The sequence below is a fragment of the Schistocerca nitens genome, chromosome 3 (genome assembly GCF_023898315.1).
Source record: "Schistocerca nitens isolate TAMUIC-IGC-003100 chromosome 3, iqSchNite1.1, whole genome shotgun sequence".
Lineage (NCBI taxonomy): Eukaryota > Metazoa > Arthropoda > Insecta > Orthoptera > Acrididae > Schistocerca > Schistocerca nitens.
In genome coordinates this window covers 914,105,072-914,127,321 of record NC_064616.1, presented here as the reverse complement: position 1 = coordinate 914,127,321, position 22,250 = coordinate 914,105,072, and the positions used below count along the sequence as shown (strand labels likewise).

Genomic DNA, 22,250 nt, shown 5'->3' with positions numbered 1-22,250 from the left:
GTGATCATGCCTCATGAGTGACTGAATATGAATAAACATTTTTCACAAATATAACACAACACTTTCAATTACTGTGTAGCTTTGCAGCCTATTCTATTGTTAATACAAGACCAAAGGGATACATGCATTTGAAGACACAGCCATGTGCAATGTCTCAGCCCACTGCATGGCACCTTCACAGACTAATGAATTTAGATTACATAAATGATGGAATAAGCACTTTTGTAGTGTACTATGCTGTGTAGTAGTTATTTACACATTTTTTAACAGTTAAAAATCATCGCATGTTCTTAGTGATTCGAGGATAACACTTTAAAAAAATCTAAATGTATAGCCAACAGAATTATTTTGTTTTGTATCTAAGGAGAACTTTCTGATTTCACCAAGAGCATGATATATTTTCATTTCACCAATAAACTTCTCAGACACTTACCCAATAAGGAAATAGAATTTAGCAGATTAATAGCTTCATAGTAGCCAATAGCTTTTGTGACATGGAATACCTAATAGTCAGTCATTAACCATCTCCAGAAATGAGAGTGTCATCATAAAAGGTATATTTTCATGGGAATGGAACTAAAGTATTCTAGAATTTACTTTAATCTACTCTTTTTCCATTTCTCTATTTTCTACATTTCTATAATCTATTTATATTTATCATTCTTTTCATAGTTAAATTTTTATAAATCTTTCAAATTTATATATTTCACTTTTTTGAAATTTTTTAGATTTTACTATTTATCTTTCTCACATATTTTGTTTACATTTTTAAATTCTAACTATCTAGAGAATGTTTCCAAGATAATTTTAACCTTTTTCATTTTTTTTCATTTTTTCAAAGTTTTCATTTTTAGAGAAACTTTTCAGGAAGGGAAGAGTGATCATCAATGGAAAGGTAGAATAATTACTTGGAAACAATTCTCAGCTGTTTCAAATCACAGTATGATCAAATAAGCAATTTTGTTACATGCACAGTATCATGGCCATCATCAGGGAGTAAGTTGTGATTGTCAGTTGATTTGAAACAGTTTTTTTATTCATTTTATACTTATCAATTATTAAATTGCAAATAAATAATTGTAATTCATTGTGGTGAGTAAAATATTTCCTTTTATCTTTCTTTCTTTTTTACTTAAATTTTTCCTTCTTACAGTTTTAAGAATTAACATAACTGATTTTTTTTGCAGCTTTTCTAAACCAATGTCATCATCATCAATATTTATTATTGCCATAGACCATCAAATATTTCATTATTAATAGTCTTTTTCTTTTGTTCTCTGAAACAATAGGGGTGTGCAGTCAAAAAGTCCCACCCTGATACACAGCCCAACATTATATGGAGATGCGCTGAATACGAGTCTTCAAGTAAGTATTGTACTTGCCTTGTCTTTCTCTGTTGTTAAACTATTAGGTAAAATTGAAAGAGAAGTAACTGAGATTTCAAATACAAATTATTCAATTATTGGCAAGTAATACAAATTTCTGTATGTTTCAAGAATGTCCAATGCGAGAATTACTCGGAGGTAATGTATAACATTTAACTTCTATTTTACTTCATACATCATGACAGCTACACCTAATATATCAATACATAGATTACAAATATTTATCAATTGATGCTAGTTGGTAAACCACTTTATTTAAGTTATTTATTTATTCATGGATTTATTTATTTTTATTTCTTTATTTATTTTGTGTTCCTGTGATCCATGTTGTGAATATATCACAGGAACGAGTCAGTTTTACGGATTTGTGATGGTATTATGTAAATAGTACTAATCAGTTTCATATTAAACTATCTGCAGCTTAGGTTCTATTACAGAGAAATAAATTTTGCAGTTAAATAAATGTTACAGAAAAATAAATATTATAGAAAATAAAAATACAGAAAATATGTTGTAGAAAAATAAATACATTTACAATAATAAATAGACAGGATCACAAATAAAACTTAAACTGAGGGAGGGCACTTTTATAATTGTAACAGTATATAGGTCTCCTTCAGGAAACTTTCATTTATTCCTGGAAAACTTGGATGCCTTGTTGTGCTGTCTGTCAGATAGGGGAAAGCAAATTAATATTTGTGGGGACTTCAATGTTGATTCACTGAAAGAGTGTAATAGGAAGAATGACCTGGAAGTCTTGCTTGCTTCTTTCAATTTGACATCTGTCATTAATTTTCCTACTCGGGTAGTAAAGGACAGCAGCACATTGATAGATAACGCTTTTATAGACCAAGATAGGTTTAAAAACATACATTCTTATCCTGTTGAGAATGGGCTTTCAGATCATGATGCTCAACTAGTTACAGTATATGACATAGCTCCATTCAGTAATTCAAAACTACCCTCCAAAATTGTGCATTCAATTAATGACTCAACATTTAGAAATTTTAGAGAAAATCTTCAGCAGTTAGACTGGGATGAGGTGTACAAGGAACCCGATGCTAATTTAAAATATAACTTATTTCATGATACACTTGTAAGAGAATTTGAAAACTGTTTCCCCAAGAAAGTAGTTAAATCTAATTATAAGAAACCATGCAAAAAACCTTGGCTTACTAAAGGAATAAAAATATCTTGTAACCACAAAAGGGAACTGTATCTAACAACAAGAAAGAGTAATGACCCAGAAACAGCCAAATATTATAAAAACTACTGTGCTACATTAAGAAAGGTTATTAAAAAGTCCAGAAGCATGTCTGAGATTAATACCTCTAATAACAAAATCAAAACAATTTGGAATGTTATTACAAGGGAGACAGGGAAACCAAGAGTACAGGATGACGGCATCACCAACAAAGTGAATGGAAACTTGATAAACAACAAGCCGGAAGTCGAAAACATTTTGAATAATCATTTTTTAAATGTTGTAGAGAAAATACGATCCAAATGTTCATTGGAAGAAGCAAGGCAGTTAATGGAAGAGGCCTTACCCACACCATTTGATACAATTGAAATTCCACCCACCTCTCCTTCTGAAATTAGGAAGATGATAAACTCACTCAAGAATAAATGCTCACATGGAATTGATGGCATTTCCAGCAGGATAATAAAAGATTGTTCCCAAGAAATAAGTGGGATTCTTAGCCACATATGTAATAGCTCTCTGAAGCAGAGTATTTTCCCAGATAGACTGAACTGCCTTATCCAAAATTCTTGAAAAAGTAATGTATTGTACAGTAGCTTCACATGTTTGTAAAAATAAAGTTTTAACAAAATGTCAGTTTGGTTTCCAGAAAGGTTTTTCAATGGAAAATGCTGTATACACTTTCACTAATGAAATATTAAATGCTGTGAGTAACTGAAAGTCATCTGTTGGGATTTTTTGTGATCTATCAAAGGCTTTTGATTGTGTAAATCATGGAATACTTCTATATAAGCTCAAGTACTGTGGTATGAATGGGACAGTGCTCAAATGGTTTAAATCATACCTAACTGGAAGAGTGCAGAAAGTTGAAATAAACAGTTCACATAATATGCAAAAAACTGGTGATTTCTCAAACTGGGGAGCAAGGTTCGGTCTTGGGTCCTCTGCTGTTCTTAATATATATTAATGACTTACCAGTCTATATTCATGAAGATGCAAAGCTGGTACTTTTTGCCGATGATACAAGTATAGCTATCACACCCAACAGACAAGAATTAACTGGTGAAATTGTAAACGATGTTTTTCAGAAAATCATTAAGTGGTTCTCTGCAAATGGGCTCTCATTAAACTTTGACAAAACATAGTATATACAGTTCCACACAGTAAATAGAATGACACCATTAATAAATATAGACTTCGATCAGAAATCGGAAGCTAAGGTAGAATATTCAAAATTTCTAGGTGTATGCATTGATGAGGGGTTGAACTGGAAAAAACACACTGAGGATCTGCTGAAACATTTGAGTTCAGCTACTTATGCTATTAGGGTCATTGCAAATTTTGGTGATATACATCTGAGTAAGTTAGCTTACCACGCCTATTTTCATTCTCTGCTTTATTATGGCATCATATTCTGGGGTAACTCATCATTGAGTGAAAGAATGTTCATTGCACAAAAGCGTGTAATCAGAATAATTGCTGGAGCTTATCCAAGATCATCCTGCCGACACTTATTTAAAGAGCTAGAGATCTTCACTGTAGCCTCACAATATATATATTCACTTATGAAATTTGTTATTAACAATCTGAACGAATTCAAAAGTAATAGCAGTGTAGATGGCTACAACACATGGCTGCTAGGAGAAAGGATGATCTTCACTACTCAAGGTTAAATCCAACTTTGGCTCAGAAGGGGGTAAATTATGCTGCCACAAAAGTCTTTGCTCACATACCTAATAGCATCAAAAGTCTGACAGATATCCGTATAGCATTTAAAAGGAAATTGAAAGAATTTATTAATGGCAACTCCTTCTACTCATTAGATTAATTTTTGGATATAGTGAGTGGGTTATTTCCCAACCCCCACAAAAAAAAAAAAAAAAAAAAAAAAAAAAAAAAAATATATATATATATATATATATATATATATATATATATATATATATATATATATATATATTTTGTGTCATGTAATATTTTGTGTAATGTAATATCTTCTATAGACACTTTTTATTAAACAGACACATTCCACATGATTACGAAGTGTCGTATTAATAATCTATGGAACAAGTACTAATCTAGTAATGTATCTGAGAGTTTCAGGTACATTGGTACTATTCATTCTGGTGTAAAATGATCCTTGCAGTAGGAACTGCTTTAAGTTTATTTTTTAAACAAGAGCTCATCATCTATTGAACACTTTATTTGTGAAGGGAGGGCGTTAAAAACCTTATTGGCACTAAAGTGGGCATGCTCATAGTGGATACTGCCTTTTCATCTAGTGTCAGGACTATGATACACAATGTTAGGTTCAAAAAGAGCATTTTTTCCTAATGAAACACATTATGGAGAATATGTATTGTGGAATGCGTGTGAAGATTTCCCATTCCTTGAAAAGATTATTGCATGTGGCTCTGGGCTGGACTCCATTCATGATTCTTATGGCTCTTTTATGTACACATTGTGCTTTTGTAGCATGTGGCTGACTTCCACAGAATATGATTCTGTACACCATAATGGACTGGAAATAGACATAATAAGCTAATTTAATGCTTTCAAATTATTTAGGAATAAAGGAGATGACTCACTAAAAGGCAGAAGTGCTGTGTCATTGGCTAGCGATTAGAATGGCTTTTGTTTGTGTACCTATTGGAGATGAAATGCATCTGCCTTTTGGTGAGTCTTCTCCTTTATTCCTAAATAATTTGTAATTAGCAACCAGAACTTTCCATACATTGTAATTTAATGGCTTCTATATTTCTATAAGAGCAGTCAATGTGTAAAGCATAAGTTGCAGAATTCAGTCTTTTGCAACCATCCAGGATGTGATTTGACCAGTTCAGTTTGTTATCAGTATGTAAGCCCAGGTATATGAACTATCCACCCTAGATATCTGCTGGTCAGCTATTTTTCCTCCTATTTCTTCATCTTTAGAGGCTGTGTGAAACTGAATATAGTTCATTTTACTGTAATTAACAGGAAGATCATAATTGTTAAACTACGAGGGTTGCCCAGTAAATAATGCCCCATATTTTTTGTCTCCAGAAGTATTTATTCCACAACAATCAAATTTACATATGTGAAAGACTGATGTTTTGTCTACTTGCTTTATTTTTCCACATAATCTCCTTCAAGTTCGACTGCCTTTTTCCAGCGAGACACAAGAGCGTGTATTCCCTGCCAGTAAAAATCTTTACTCTGCCTACAGAGCCAGGTTGTCACTTCGTGAATCACTTCTTCGTCATCGGCAAAACGTCTTCCACGAATAAAATTCTTCATTGGCCCAAACAAGTGAAAGTCTGAAGGAGCCAAATCGGGGCTGTAGGGTGGATGGGGTAACACTATCCAACCCAGTTTCGCGATGTGTTCACAAGTCCTCAAACTTATGTGAGGACGAGCGTTATCATGCTGAATCAAAACATCCTGTGGGTTAACATGACGCCCAAGGCGCCGGAAGCGCTGCTTAAGTTTGTCTAATGTTTTGACATAAGCCTCTGAATTAATGGTACTGCCTTTTGGCATCACATCAATGAGAATTACGCCCTCGCAATCCCAAAACACAGTCATCATGACTTTTCCGGCTGAAGGACCTGTTTTGAATTTTTTCTTCTGTGGAGAATAAGCATGACGCCATTCCATCGATTGTCTTTTTGTTTCGGGCTCAAAATGATGCACCCAAGTTTCATCACCTGTCACAATCCGTGACAAAAAGGCCTCCCCGTCAATGTGAAAGCGTTGCAACAAATCGAAAGAAATGTCTTTTCTTTGGGATTTGTGATCGACAGTAAGACACCGAGGAACCCATCTTGCACACACTTTTGAGTATCCAAGCTGATTGATAATCACATCCACACTTCCTTTGCTTACTGACAACTCCAGTGCCAATTGTCGAGTCGTAATGCGTCGATCCCGTCGAATGAGAACATCAGCCCGCTGCAACATGTCAGGCGTGACAGCCGTGGGAGGCCTTCCCGACCGCGGCAAATCTCGGAGCTCCGCAGCACCGCCCTCTGATGCTTTCACCCTCTGTGCCCAGCGACCAACAGTACTCCTATCGACTGCAGATGTTCCGTAGACGTTGCACAAGCGTTTATGGATATTGCCCACGGTTTCTTCCTCTGCTACGAGAAATTCAATCACTGCACGTTGTTTCTGACGGATGTCACTTGCAGACGCCATTTTAGAACATTCCTACACCACCGCTCTCTGTCGGAGGAAATTGAAACTTTGCGTACACACGCGGGAAACTTCAAATAACTCGCACCTAAAGTTTCACATTTCTAATATTTTTTATTTCGGAGAAAAAAAATATGGGGCATTATTTACTGGGCAACCCTCGTAGTTAACAATACCCCAAAAAACCTTAGTAGCTGACACCTCAAGTTTGTCTGTTGAATTATAATTAAGTAGTGTAGTGTTATCAGCAAAGATGATGGTTTTACAGTATTCTCTGCAAATATCTAGATCATTAATAAAAATAATAAAAACTGGAGAGCCCAGAACAGAGCTCTGAGGCACTCCACATGTGGTGGTACTCCACTCTAATAATTTTGAGACATATTTTTGTGTATCCGGTACATCTTTCTGTTTTCCATTTGAAAGATACAAATCAAGCCACTTTCCTGCCGCACCATTCATACCTGGATATGTAGCTTTGTGTAGGAGTATTTTTTGTAGTTCACAGAATGTTCCAGCCATCTTCATTTTTGTGTTGATGGACACCAAAACGTTGGCAGCAAATGAAAATATTGCATGTTCTTTTGATAACCCCTTCTGAAGTACAAACTGACTTTTGCTGATGATATTGGGCTTCCTGAGGAGTTTGACAGTCCTGGCATGCATTAATTTGTTTCTTGTCATGATATTGGATCTACCTGTATAAGTTGAAGATATACTTTACGACAAATGATTACAATATTTTTTACAAAGATTTATGGCACATAAGACAAATTACAAATAAAAGGCCTGATTCTCTAGGAATTCTTTTGATGACACTTAATATAATTGAAACTCTAGAACTTCATCAACAGACTGGAAACAGTGCTGGATCAGGAAACTAAACAAATTCCTTCTGAATGGGATTTTTTCCCTATACTCTTCATACTACCATAGCATTAACAACTCAGTCTGTGCGTTGTGAAGTAAACAATACCCCAAGTACACTTCATTGCACTATTCAGATAAATGGAGATTTTTATCTACATATGAAGTTGTTTGTAGACAATACATGTGGGATAGGCAGCATTTCTGATTCTATTGAAATTAGTTTCGTAGCTGTGAGTGGTGTTAAATATATCTTGATTGTTCCCTTTTTTTACTGCATGTGTTCTCTTCTACTGTGGCCCCCCCTCCTCCCCTCCTCAGAAATTCTACCATAAAAAATAAATGAGCTTATAAGAATATAGCATACAGTTTTCATGATGTCACATCATACCTTAAACTAAACACTCTCAAAGCTTAGTTTAGTCTACTGTTTTGCTCACTAGTACACAGCTGTGAATATTCAACTGTATAGTGTTATCTATCCAGTTCCCAAGGAATTTAGTTTCAATGATCAGTTCAATACCTGTTGATTGCATATTTATACTGTATGATTATTTAAGATGACAAAAGATCAAGTCAAATATATCAACAAAAATAACCAGTTTTTCAAAATATAATGTAATTTGGTAGATACAAAATCTATTCACCAAGTGGTGGCAGGAAAACAGACACACATATGAAGGTTAGGAAAAGTCACCCAGAACCTCAAGTCAAAGGAAGCTTACTGGACAGGATAAAAAGGAATAAGTGATTGTTGGGGATTGCACCAGATGAAATATCACCCAGTGCAGTCCCCAACAATCAGTCTTTCCTTCTCATCCTGTCCAGTAAGTCTCCTCTAACCCAGGGTTCTGGTTGAATTTTCTAAACTCTCCCCATTTTCTAAGCCTTTCCAGTCATTTTTCTTCATCCCTATTCCATCCCCTTCAACCCTTCTGTCACAAGAAGGAGCCACTGGCTGTGAAAGCTTGAAAATTTGTTCAACTTTTGTATGTGCATGTTCTCCTGCTACTGCATGGTGGCTAAATTTTGTACCTATTGAGTTACATCCAATTTTCAACATGGTTAGATCAGGTGTTTTAGTCATATTAAGCAAAACATTGTTATCATAGAAGTAATACAAGAGTCTTTTACAGCTTTTCTGAATTATGTTGTGAATAAGATTATTTTTGGTGGTTGGGGGACCTGTTCCAGCCAAAATAGTGGAAAGATTGTTTCAGCACACTTTTACTGCTGTTGGCTTGCTTAGCTGTCATCTGCTGTGAAGAAACCTTATGAGAGAGTGTGTTCGTATTTTCAAAAAATAGCATAGGCACTGTTAATGGCAGGTTTTCAATGAAAAAATTAATAAATAGAATGAAGAGGAGGAAACATGGGGCTGAGTCATGTAGGATGAATGACATTTTGTCTCACAGACTTGTTCTTCCTACATTGAATTTATTTCTACCGGCTGCTTCTGCCTTGTACATAGGACTGAAACCATTCTCTGGAGCATCTAGTATTACAAGTGTCCAGTTAGCATAAGAAGACAGAATGATTTACTAAACAAAAGACTAAACCCTAGAAGCATTGTGTTTCTCACTGAATGCATGTATCATGTGGTCAATAAATGAAAGGAAATCTTCTTTAACAGTTTTACTTTTTCTATAAAAGTCACACCGTTGTGCTGTTAATAAGGAGCTCTATCAAGAGAAGCCTTATTCATGTGCACATGATTTTTCCCTATTAATTTTCACTCATTTGCAAGGGATAATGAACAACCCTGCAATTTTTAAATAGTTCCAGGTAACTGTTAGTTCTCTAGGAGGAGATTGTTATATTGCGTGACACATTTGTATTTCACTGTCAGTCATTCTCTTTAAGTGCCTTGGTATCTCACTGATACCAGATAAGTGGAAAGCTTTAATATTTCTAATAATTTTGAGAACCTCCTTCAAAGTTTCAGGCATTAACAAAAACAATTCTCTATATCTAGTAGGATTTTTCTGATGGAGAGTGGTGAGTTGGAAGATGCTAGCTAGATCTGGACAGTGTTTGTTAGATGATTCATACACTAGATCTGAATAGTGTTTATCAGATGTTTCATACACATAGTATCTAATGTTTTCTGCTTGGTGTCAATGTGTGAAATCTTTTTGACAATATGCAATATGGCTTTGCATTAGTTATTTAAATCTATGATGGATATCTTATTTGCTTATTATTTTATTGTAGATATTATTTTATAAAGGACTGTCTTATGTAATTTGAAATTTATTCAGTCCATAAACAAAATACATTGTATGGATCAGGTAAAATTATATCCCATACACTGACAAGCATCCGTTGTTTACTAAATAGCATTTAGTAAATTGTAATTTGTACTATAAAATACTCTAGGCCTACTTCATATTACATTACAATTGTGTTTACATCATTTATGGTATATGAACAGATATGTGTAAGTTAAATCACTTTTCGTTGCTGTAATAGCATTGCAATTTGTCTTAAACTGTACTACAAATAAAATAACTTATACTAGAGTAACAGTTTTCCATCAAAAAAGTGTTGACAGATTAAAAAAATAGGTTTATTGTTTAGCTCTCTTAAGTATGAAGGGAGTTTCTCTAGGGATTGTGGTCCCACATATGATGACTTTGATTTGTATTTCATAGTGTAGTGAATGGGTTCATGGAAGAAATTCCATTTCCTTGTGTCTTGGTTGTGTTGTGTCTTGTTATTTTGAGTACTGGGGCTAATTTGAATTTTGTCCAGCATAGGCGCTTGTATACAGGGTGTTACAAAAAGATACAGCTGAACTTTCAGGAAACGTTCCTCACACACAAATAAAGAAACAATGTTATGTGCACATGTGTCCGAAAATGCTTACTTTCCATGTTAGAGATCATTTTATTACTTCTCTTCAAATCACATTAATCATGGAATGGCGACTGCTACAGTCGCAGGTTCGAATCCTGCCTCGGGCATGGATGTGTGTGATGTCCTTAGGTTAGTTAGGTTTAGGTAGTTATAAGTTCTAGGGGACTGATGACCACAGATGTTAAGTCCCATAGTGCTCAGAGCAATTTGAACCATTTTGAACCAATCATAGAATGGAAACACACAGCAACAGAATGTACCAGCATGACTTCAAACACTTTGTTACAGGAAATGTTCAAAATGTCCTCTGTTAGCGATGATACATGCATCCACCCTCCATCGCATGGAATCCCTGATGTACTGATGCAGCCCTGGAAAATGGCGTATTGTATCACAGCCGTCCACAATACGTGCACGAAGAGTCTCTACATTTGGTACCAGGGTTGCGCAGACAAGAGCTTTCAAATGCCCCCATAACTGAAAGTCAAGAGGGTTGAGGTCAGGAGGGCATGGAGGCCATGGAATTGGTCCGCCTCTACCAATCCATTGGTCACCGAATCTGTTGTTGAGAAGCGTACGAACACTTCGACTGAAATGTGCAGGAGCTCCATTGTGCATGAACCACATGTTGTGTCGTACTTGTACAGGCACATGTTCTAGCAGCACAGGTAGAGTATCCCATATGAAATCATGATAATGTGCTCCATTGAGTGTAGGTGGAAGAACATGAGGCCAATCAAGACATCACCAACAATGCCTGCCCAAACGTTCACAGAAAATCTGTGTTGATGACGTGGTTGCACAATTGCGTGCGGATTCTCGTCAGCCCACATATGTTGATTGTGAAAATTTACGATTTGATCATGTTGGAATGAAGCCTCATCCGTAAAGAGAAGATTAGTACTGAAATGAGGATTGACACATTGTTCGATGAATCATTGGCAGAAGTGTACCCGTGGAGGCCAATCAGCTGCTGATAGTGCCTGCACATGCTGTACATGGTACGGAAACAACTGGTTCTCCTGTAGCACTCTCCATACAGTGACGTAGTCAACATTACATGGTACAGCAGCAACTTCTCTGACACTGACATTAGGGTTATCGTCAACTGCACGAAGAATTGCCTCGTCCATTGCAGGTGTCCTCATCGTTCTAGGTCTTCCCCAGTCGCGAGTCATAGGCTGGAATGTCCCATGCTCCCTAAGATGCCGATCAATTGCTTCTAACGTCTTCCTGTCGGGACACCTTCGTTCTGGAAATCTGTCTCGATACAAACGTACCGCGCCACGGCTATTGCCCCATGCTAATCCATACATCAAATGGGCATCTGCCAACTCCGCATTTGTAAACATTGCACTGACTGCAAAACCACGTTCGTGATGAACACTAACCTGTTGTTGCTACATACTGATGTGCTTGATGCTAGTACTGTAGAGCAATGAATCGCATGTCAACACAAGCACCGAAGTCAACATTACCTTCCTTCAATTGGGCCAACTGGTGGTGAATCGAGGAAGTACACTATATACTGACCAAACTAAAATGAGCTCTAACATGGAAATTAAGCGTTTCCGGACACATGTCCAAATAACATCTTTTATTTATTTGTGTGTGAGGAATGTTTCCTGAAAGTTTGGCCGTACCTTTTTGTAACACCCTGTAGGTATACAGGGTGTCCCAAAAGTAATGCTCAATATTCAGGAATATGACAGGAATGATCATGTGAAGCAAAAAGTGTAGTAAACATAGGCATTAAAATTCATACTTAAGAGCTATGAGTTCTCTTCAGCTTCAGTGTCCACCCCCGGTAGCTGAGTGGTCAGCGCGACAGACTGTCATTCCAAAGGGCCTGGGTTCGATTCCCTGCTGGGTCGGAGATTTTCTCCGCTCAGGGACTGGGTGTTGTGTTGTCCTAATCATCATCATTTCATCCCCATTGACGCGCAAGTCACCGAAGTGGCGTCAAATCGAAAGACTTGCACCAGGCGAGCGGTCTACCCGACGGGAGCCCTCGTCACATGACATTTCATTTCATTTCAGCTTCAGTACTATGAAATACATCTCTTTGTCTGCATGCTCTTTGCATTCCATATTTTGGGAGATGGTAGTGTTGACTAAAAAAAAAAAATCCAGTAAACATGGACTCTGAAGTGCATACCTTAAAAACCATGAGCACTTGTTCATCTTTGCTACTGTGAAACTGAGCAAGTGTGCTCATAGCTCTTAAGATATGCGTTTTATATGTTACGTTTACTAGACTTTTTTGCTTTCAAGGATCATTCCTGTCACATCCCTAAATACTGACCACTTCTCCTGGAACAGCCTGTATGCTGGGTAGTGTTAATATCTCAAGATCTGTATATGTTGGCCTACATGATTCTCTCAGTTTAGCATTGAGTGTCATTCTTATTGCTCTTTTTTGTAATTTGAGTGCTCTATTAATGTTCGTTTCAGAAATATCTCCCCACAGAATAATGTCATAACATAATCTGAAATGGATTAGTGCACAGTACATCCTTTTCACAATATTTGTGTCTTTTAGGTAGCTGAATTTGTGCGGTACACATTGGCTTGAGCTGAGTTTTTCACTTATATGCTCTGTTTTCTTATCCAAATTTACATTTTCAATAACTACTCTTCCAAGAAATTTTGTGTATTTGATGGCCTCAGTCTATGCAAATGTTGATATATTCATTGTATTGGATTTTTAGTTTCAGATTTAGACAAAGCACTTTAGTAATGTTGTTATGCAAATTTAATTCAGTAAATAATTGAATAGCATTATTTACTTTTAAGCTGCCTTTTATTCCTAGATTTACTGCGTCTTAATACTTGAACAGTAGAGATATATTATCTACATAAGTAGCTATATTTCTATAAACAATAATTATTGGGATATAATGTGTATAAAATGAAAAGCAATGGGGCAAGTATGAGTTCCTGTAGGACTGACAAGTGCAGTATTCTCACTTCAGCTCTTATTTTCTCTCCTGCCATTACTGTAATTTCTGTTATATTGACTCCTATTTGACAAGTATGATATGATCCAATCTTCTGCATTCCCGCTTATATCAGATACACCCAATAGTTCTGCTAAAGTTTTCTGTTCCCCACAGTCAAGTGCTTTTGTTAGATCCATAAATAATCCAACACATTTATTTCTAGAATCTGATTTGATTATGACATTCTCTATGAGATTTGTGACTGTATCTATCTTGCTCAGCATTTCATATTCCAACAGAAATGTAGTGAGTCTCTGTGCATACATTCATTCAAATATTTTTGATATGACTTGTAGAATAGCTGTGGGTCTATAATTCCCTGGTTCCTATTTGTTTTATTTTATTTTTTTTATTTTTCCATATAAATCTCTTTTTCAGTACATATATTGTACACAGGATATTGGACAGAAAACCTATTTACCTATTGGTTCTTCAAATGTTTCTGTTTATGTGTTGGTTCCATCAGTGTTGTCTTTAAGCAATTTGGAAAAGTTTCTTCCAGGAATTATGTATTGATTAGTTAAGTGAGAGGTTTTTTGAGTTCCTGCATACAGTATTTAACTTCTGTACATGATATTCTTTCAGTTACCGGTACACATCATTTGTTTGTTTTAGGTTTTTTTATTACCTGTATTGTGCCTTCTTCTGTCAGTGGAAACAGCACTGTAATTTTTTCTTTGGGTGCCTGCTAAATGTTTTCTATATGTTGTGGTATTTAGCATTTGCTTTTTCTCTTAACTTTTGGCCTATTTGGAAAAATGATCATTGAAGATCTTTATGATATTATTTTGTTCTATTGTAGTTTTTTGCTGATCATAAATTTTATTTGCCTGTAGTCCTGTGAGTCTGATTGATGTACGATTTGTATTTATAATAGACCAGCAAGCATTGCTTTTATCATCAGCACTACTTATTTAGTTGTTGTATCTATTTGCTTGGCTGCTTGCGGCATTTTGGCATATATTTTTTTATATTTCCTGTAATACATTTTAAAGTTTTCATCATTTTTAGTTTTATATATCCTGTGTAACATTTTTGTCTTGTTCCTGGAGACCAAAGTACCTTTATTATCCATCCTTCTATTTTTATTCATGATTTTGACATTATTCATTTTTACTGGCCATATATTGAAATAGTCAGGAAAGGTACTTATAAAATGTGTCACTCTGTAATGTCGTGAAGAGTCTTTTTCCATCCTTTTCCATCCTTCTCCCTTAAGTTTAAGCCTAAGGACCATTAGGTTTCATTCATTTTGGTTGTGTAAGCTGAATAATTTGTAGTTTGAATCTGATCATAGAACCACCATTTTGTATTACACATTAGTGGGAAGCAATAACATATTATTTCAATAAATATTGCCAAACAATGGAAAGTCCAGGGTGGAATATGAACAATTATGAAAAGGATTGGTTGCTACTCTCCTTAAAGATGACACGTTGAGTTGCAGAGAGGCACAATGAAAAGACTGTCACACACTCAGCTTTTGGCCAAAGCCTTCTTCAGAAATTAAAGGAAAATTCAAAGAAGCAGGTATTCCTTACACTGACATGACCACTATCTCTGACCACTCTGGCAAAGCCACAGCAGTTGCATTGAATGAAAGCAGCAATGTGGAGTATGGAATGGGGCAGGGAAGGGAGAGAGACAGCAGAGTTCAGGTGGGGGAAAAGAAGAGTGCTGTCTGATGGAGCATGCAGGAGCTAGAAGGTGTCAGGACAGGGCTGCCGGCCACAGCTTTGGGAGGCTGTGGGGTGAGATTGATGGGGAAGGGGGGGGGGGGGGAAGAATGGGGAGCAGATAAGGAGCAGAGCAGAGATTTGGAAAAGACTGGTGGTTTTGCTAGCAGAGAGTGGTGCACAATGAATGTGAAGGTGACATGAATTGGGAGGAGTTTGCAGGACATCCTAGTCCAACCCTACACCATTGCCAAACCCAACTGCTCGCTACAGGGATCATGTCCCTGTGGAAGGCCCAGATGCAAGACATCCCCAGTCCACCCACACAGCAATTCCTAATCCAATCCTGTCACAGGCTTATCCCATACCGTCAGAGGCCAGGTTACCTGTCAAAGCAGCCATCTCATATACCATCTCTGTTGCAATCATTGCATAGCTTTTTAGATTGCTACAGGATGAACGGAAACTACCAAACTGTGGCCAAGAGCAAAGTAGTCGACCCTGTGACACAACATGCAGCTGCTTGATTTCAATGGCTGCTTGACAACCTAGCATATTGGATCCTCCCCTCCACCATCTGCTTTTCTGAACTGTGAAGGTGGTAATTATTTTTACAACACATTCTTTGCTCCTAGAATTATCCCAGCCTAAACTTATGATAACCAACTGTCCTTACACTCCTGACCCAACAGTTTCTGCCCACTGTCATACAACCTCCTCCCAGTTCATGTCCCCTCATCCTCATTGTGTGCTGCTCTATTTCAGAGCACTCACCAGTCTTTTCCCCTCTCCTCTCCTTTTCTGCCCCCCACCCCACCCCCACCCCTTTCCCCCACAGAATCCTGATGCTGTACCTCATTGCCTTGTCCTACCACCTTTTAGTGAACTGCCAGATATCATTATTTTCTCTCCCCACCCATATTATGCTACCTCTCCCCCTTCCCTGCCCCACTCCAGATTGCTGCTTTCATTGAATGCAAGAGTTGCAGCCTGGCCAGAGTGGCTGCAGATAGCAGTTACGTGTGTGTGAGGTGTGCCTGCTTGTGTGAATATGTGTGTGTTGTCCTTTCTTTTCTGAAGACCTTGGCCAAAAGCTGAGAGTGTAACAGTCTTTTTGTTGTGCCTGTTTGCAACTCGATGTGTCTATGGTGAGTAGCAATGTATACTTTTCATAATTCAATGAATATTGCAATTTTATTGTGAACATCTTCCATGCATGCACTGTTTCAACTCTGAGGCTGAAATAGATTTTTAAATGTGCTAATACTGTGTTTTTAACTGCACATTCTCTAGCTGAAAGTAGGTGATTCAGTATTTATTTCTGACAAACAGAGACATAACAGCATCCATAGACAGCCAGGAAAACCCATTTGATGAATTCAAGACATTTTATAAATGACAAATTCAGTTTTCATGAATACTCCATCTACATTACTGGCCATTAAAATTTCTACACCACAGAGATGACATGCTACAGACACGAAATTTAACCGACAGGAAGAAGATGCTGTGATATGCAAATGATTAGCTTTTCAGAGCATTCACACAAGTTTGGCGCTGGTGGCGACACCTACAACATGCTGACATGAGGAAAGTTTCCAGCCGATTTCTCATACACAAACAGCAGTTGACCGGTGTTGCCTGATGAAATGTTGTTGTGATGCCTCGTGTAAGGAGGAGAAATGCGTACCGTCACGTAGCCTATCGCAATAGCGGTTTATCGTATCGCGACATTGCTGCTCGTGTTGGTTGAGATCCAATGACTGTTAGCAGAATATGGAATCGGTGGGTTCAGGAGTGTAATACAGAATGCCGTGCTGGATCCCAACAGCCTCGTATCACTAGCAGTCGAGATGACAGGCATCTTATCCACATGGCTGTAACGGATCGTACAGCACGTTTCGATCCCTGAGTCAACAGATGGGGACGTTTGCAAGACAATAACCATCTTCACAAACAGGTCGACAATGTTTGCAGCAGCATCGTCTATCAGCTCGGAGACCATGGCTGCAGTTACGCTGACGCTGCATCACAGCAGAAGAGCCTGCGATGGTGTACTCAACGACAAACCTGGGTGCATGAATGGCAAAGCGTCATTTTTTTGGATGAATCCAGGTTCTGTTTACAGCATCATGATGGTCGCATCCATGTTTGGTGACATTGTGGTGAACGCACATTGGAAGCGTGTATTCGTGATCGCCATACTGGTGTATCACCCGGCGTGATGCTATGGGGTGCCATCGGTTACACGTCTCGGTCACCTCTTGTTCGCATTGACAGCACTTTGAACAGTGGACGTTACATTTCAGATGTGTTTACGACCTATGGCTCTACCCTTCATTCGATCCCTGCGAAATGCACGACCACATGTTGCAGGTCCTGTACGGGCCTTTCTGGATACAGAAAATGTTCGACTGCTGCCCTGGCCAGCACATTCTCCAGATCTCTCACCAATTGAAAACATCTGGTCAATGGTGGCCGAGCAACTGGCTTGTCACAATACGCCAGTCACTACTCTTGATGAACTGTGGTATTGTGTGGAAGCTGCACGGGCAGCTGTACCTGTACACACCATCCAAGTTCTGTTTGACTCAATGCCCAGGCGTATCAAGGCTGTTAACACGGCCAGAGGTGGTTGTTCTGGGTACTGATTTCTCAGGATCTATGCACTCAAATTGCATGGAAATGTAATCATATGTCAGTTCTAGTATAATATATTTGTCCAATGAATAACCATTTATCATCTGCATTTCTTCTTGGTGTAGCAATTTTAATGGCCAGTAGTGTATATATTACCTTGCATTGGATGCTATCCCCATTTGGTCCTTTGTTAGATTTTGAATATAAAAAGTTGCTAAAAGATTTATGAAATCATTCACCCTGTGTGAAATATTTTGCAAAACTCATGTTAAAATCACCAGGTAATATGTTTTCTTTCTTTGACTTAACATGACACCTTAAATTTTGATCAAAAATTTGTGCATATTGCTATTAGGTTAATGGTAAATGCAGAAATTTATTACAGCAGGCTGCTTGTTTTCAAAGAGCATAAGATTCAAAATGCTTACTAATATTAAAGTGATGTGTTTTTTTGTATATACTGAATACTTTGCCTCCCATTATATGTACTAGACAGTCATTTCTTGTATTGCTAGAGCAGCAGAAACAATTGTTGATGGTCTAATTTAGAAATCTGAAAACAAGTTTTCATGTTTGAGATGGTGTTCCAGAAAGTAACATCAGCATTGAATATATTGCTCATCTAAGCTGACTTTATTTATTGCATATTTTGTAATAGGCAATAAAATCTAAGAAAAAAGTTATTACTAGTTCACTGAATTGTAATGTTCTTTACATATTAGACAGGCATTTTGAGTTTCAGTTATCATTTGAAGCACAATTACATTCACTTCAATTAGTGCAATCCCTGATTTCCTGTATTTGCCACTTTCATTTGACATCGTAATATTGACATCCCTCTCCCTAATAACTTAGTTTGGTTGTTTTATTTTACAAATATTGTTAAACATTTTACTAAATACAGCATAACTTTGCCAAAATGGATTTCACAGAATTCCGTTGGATCAGTACACATTGTTCAAAATACATCTCATTGCAAACTTGTACTGTTGTTTATTCTCTTCATGTGGGGATTGTACACTGGTTGTCTCTTTATGGTAGCAGCTAATCATAATATTGAGTCTTTGAAACACATTTTTCTATTTCATTAACTAGGTTTTGACTACTTTTTTCACATGCAGGCCTATGTTGTAGTCAGTTTGTGTATACATGAATGGAACATATCTGTAAAATTTATTTGCATCACTTCATCCTACTTGAATGATTTGAAGAATTTAATGTGATATAATTCCTGCTTATACATTTACTTTACAGCTTGATGTGGCAACATTTCTAGCCACAGAATTACCAGTTACCACCAACTCACTATTTGTGGATATTTTACATTCATTTAAGACTTCACTTCATAATGTTTGTGGTTTAGGGCTTTCAGTTCCTTCTTATTTATGTTTTTTTTAATAATTTTATTTCAATCTTATTTCTATGTATTGAGCTATGGGATGAAGAGTTGTATTTATCTGCAGTGGTCTCTCATTGATGCAAGTGGCAGTTATATTGGAATAGTACATGAATCTCATGACCTTAGTGTTGTATGCCTGCTTCTTCAACAACACAAATTTTGTTAAGCACGTCTTATTTACAATGAAATCACAGAAATTAATAGTTACTGGCTCTTCTGGAAATGCACAAAACAAAAGACTTCTGAAGACGGATACCTTAAGGCCAATAGAGTACTTTGTATGTTTGTTGAATAACTCTCATTTCAGTCCTGGAGAACACAGTTTGTAGGATGAACTGGGAAACACTCTGATACAAACCACACTTTCAGTTCACCCATAAGTCATTAGTTTGTTCACTGAAAACGCAATGGTTGGTTGAATCTGTGCATTATCCAAACTTTCTCAGTAATAAACACCAAAGTCCAAATGATAGTTCAATAGAAAACCTCATAGCACATGGTCATTGTAAATATGTACACTGAAGAGCTTGTTATAAATATCGGCTGGTTGACAAGTGAAGCTGTGACTATGTATGACAGCCCTGAAATCTGCCTTGGGTGTGTCACCATGTGACCTGGTGCTAGCGGATGTATCCTTCTACACCACTTCTAGAGGCCTTACCGAACATATGTATAGTTATATCAGTTGTAATCCAATGGGACATACAGATGGAATAAGATCCCTCTCCCACTGAACAGTCTTGGACAGTGCATGGATGGACAAGGTGGGTGCAGCGTGCTGCAAAGGCTGGGGTGTGGCTTTGAGTGCTGGTGGTTGTAGAGGAGCCACTCTCAGGTCTGATGCCAGAGAGGCAAGAGGAAACAATTGTTCAAAGTCGCGGCTTGCTGTTGTTTCTGGAGAAGGCTGTGGCTCTGACATCAGATCTGATGCAGACTGGGAGGCTTCCTGCATACTGTCTGGCTTCAGATCCATAGGGATGATGGACAATCGTTAGAGAAACAGGAATGCCAGATGGCCCCTGCCTCGGATGTCAAACTGGAACTGGACACCATTGATGCTGTTTCTGGTCCTTGGAGTAGTCAATGTGGGCTGCCACCCCCCCTCCCCCTCCCTCCACCTGCTGCACCACCCTACCTGTACACCTCTACTTGCCCCCCCCCCCCCAATTCCAATGTGGCATATCCAGAGATGAAGCTTGCTGTGGGTAGTGCTAATGGAGCTGATTTCAGTGCCAGCAAACGATGCACTGAGGTATAAGTCAGATCATGCACTCCCAGACCAGGATGCCAACTTTAAAAGGTGTGACTGCTTCATCTTCTTGTACCATTGTACCAATAGAGGCTATGGCAGATTTAACAATGAATTATAAGGTCATCCATTAAAGAGTTCCTACAGGCTTCAATAGCGTATTGGAATCATCCAATAAGAGGATAAAAAGGAAAGCAGTGCAGCATTGCTGAGCTTGGATATTAATAGTTTTTCTGCCAGTGTTTTAAATGTCCACAAAAAATGTTCAGCTATGCATTTAGAGGCAAGGAGAAATGGATGTACAGTTATGTGGTTGATTTCATTCTGGGTGCAAAACCATTTAAAAAATGGTGGATGCAAACTAATGTCCATTATCAGTGACACGAGTTCATGGGGCTACTTCCATAGAAAAAAATTGACCATGGCCTCAGCGATGTTCTCCAGCATGATCTGTTGCATTTTGATGATGTATGAGAAATGAGAATACATGTCTATTAAAATTAACCACATGCTCCCATGGAATGGACCCAAAAATCCACATGCACTCAAACACACAGCTGTTTAGGCATATGTGACAGGTGGTAAGCATGGGGTGGCACTGGTTGCTGTGTCTGACAAGCTTAACATTGTCAAGCCATGCACACAATATTTTCATCAACCTGTGGCTAATACACATGTCACCATGTCAAAATCTTCTTCCTGGAAATGTCACTGGGACTAATGCAAGAGACAAAAGATACAAGAGTACAGAACCTCCATAATCACCACTCAACACTGATAGTCATCTTAATTCAATAAAAAGACACTTTTGGAAAGACAAAGGGCATGGTGTCATGAAAAGAAACAATGAAGCTGCAGGGAGGCTGCAAAAGGAATGGCTGCAGCCAGCCAGTTTATATGAACTGGCAAACCTGTCTTGAGAGTGGGTCCTTACATGTTCCTGCTGTGACATTTCTGGAAGTGATGAGAAACTCTTCCACGGGCTGTTCCAATTGCGAATCAGTGGGAAAATAAACACTCTCTTATTTATTAAATTCCTCATTGAGACCTATAGGGAACTGTGACATAATGTCGGTATTCACGTGCTGATCTGATTTGCAATAATGAATGGAATATCAGTAATTTGATAAGAAAAGAGCCCAATGTTGCAACCTCTGATATTTTTGTTCAGGCAGCTATGACTCTGGGCCCAATATGGACAATAGCTTGTGGTTTGTGACACAAGATGAAATTTGTTGTCATACTGGGAAAATGTGGAACTTTGGGATACCAATGATAATTGACAATGTCTCTTCTCTATCAGGGAATAATTTTCTTGTGCTGTGGTGAACATATTAGAGGCAAACATGGTGAGCCACTATGAACTGCTGTAATAGAATGGTGCCAGTGTTACAGGATGACATGCCCATGGTGAAAAGTTTGCAGACACTATTTCAACTTAATAAATGCTTGCTGACAGAATGTGAACCACTGGAAAGGGACTCCTTTCCTCTGCAATCTGTTTAACACTTGGATTGACATTGAAGTTTGGTTGATAAACTGGATGTAATGTGTAAACTTGCCCATAAAAACCTGCAGGTCCTTTACATTCTGTGGTACATAAATATGAGAAATGGTTGCCACATTCTCCAATGTTGGTTTAAGATGAAGGAGAATTTTAAGATATTACATTTAAATTTGCATTCCAAAGGCAAAAAAATTCTCTCCAGATATTCAGCATATGCTCTTCCTAAGTTCATCCTATGAGCACTGTATCATCCAGATAATTTAGACATGGTGGCAATAGTTTGTTC

At 37.7% G+C, this 22,250-nt stretch overlaps 1 protein-coding gene across 1 annotated transcript in view; it reads left to right on the top strand.

The window, feature by feature from the left end:
• Nucleotides 1-22,250, top strand: part of LOC126249483 (forkhead box protein P1) — a 777,252-nt gene that overhangs the window by 676,965 nt on the left and 78,037 nt on the right. The window contains exons 15-16 of the mRNA XM_049951136.1: nt 1,290-1,365; nt 1,497-1,523. Of these exons, the coding sequence (XP_049807093.1) occupies nt 1,290-1,365; nt 1,497-1,523 (103 nt within the window). The remainder of the gene's footprint in view (nt 1-1,289; nt 1,366-1,496; nt 1,524-22,250) is intronic.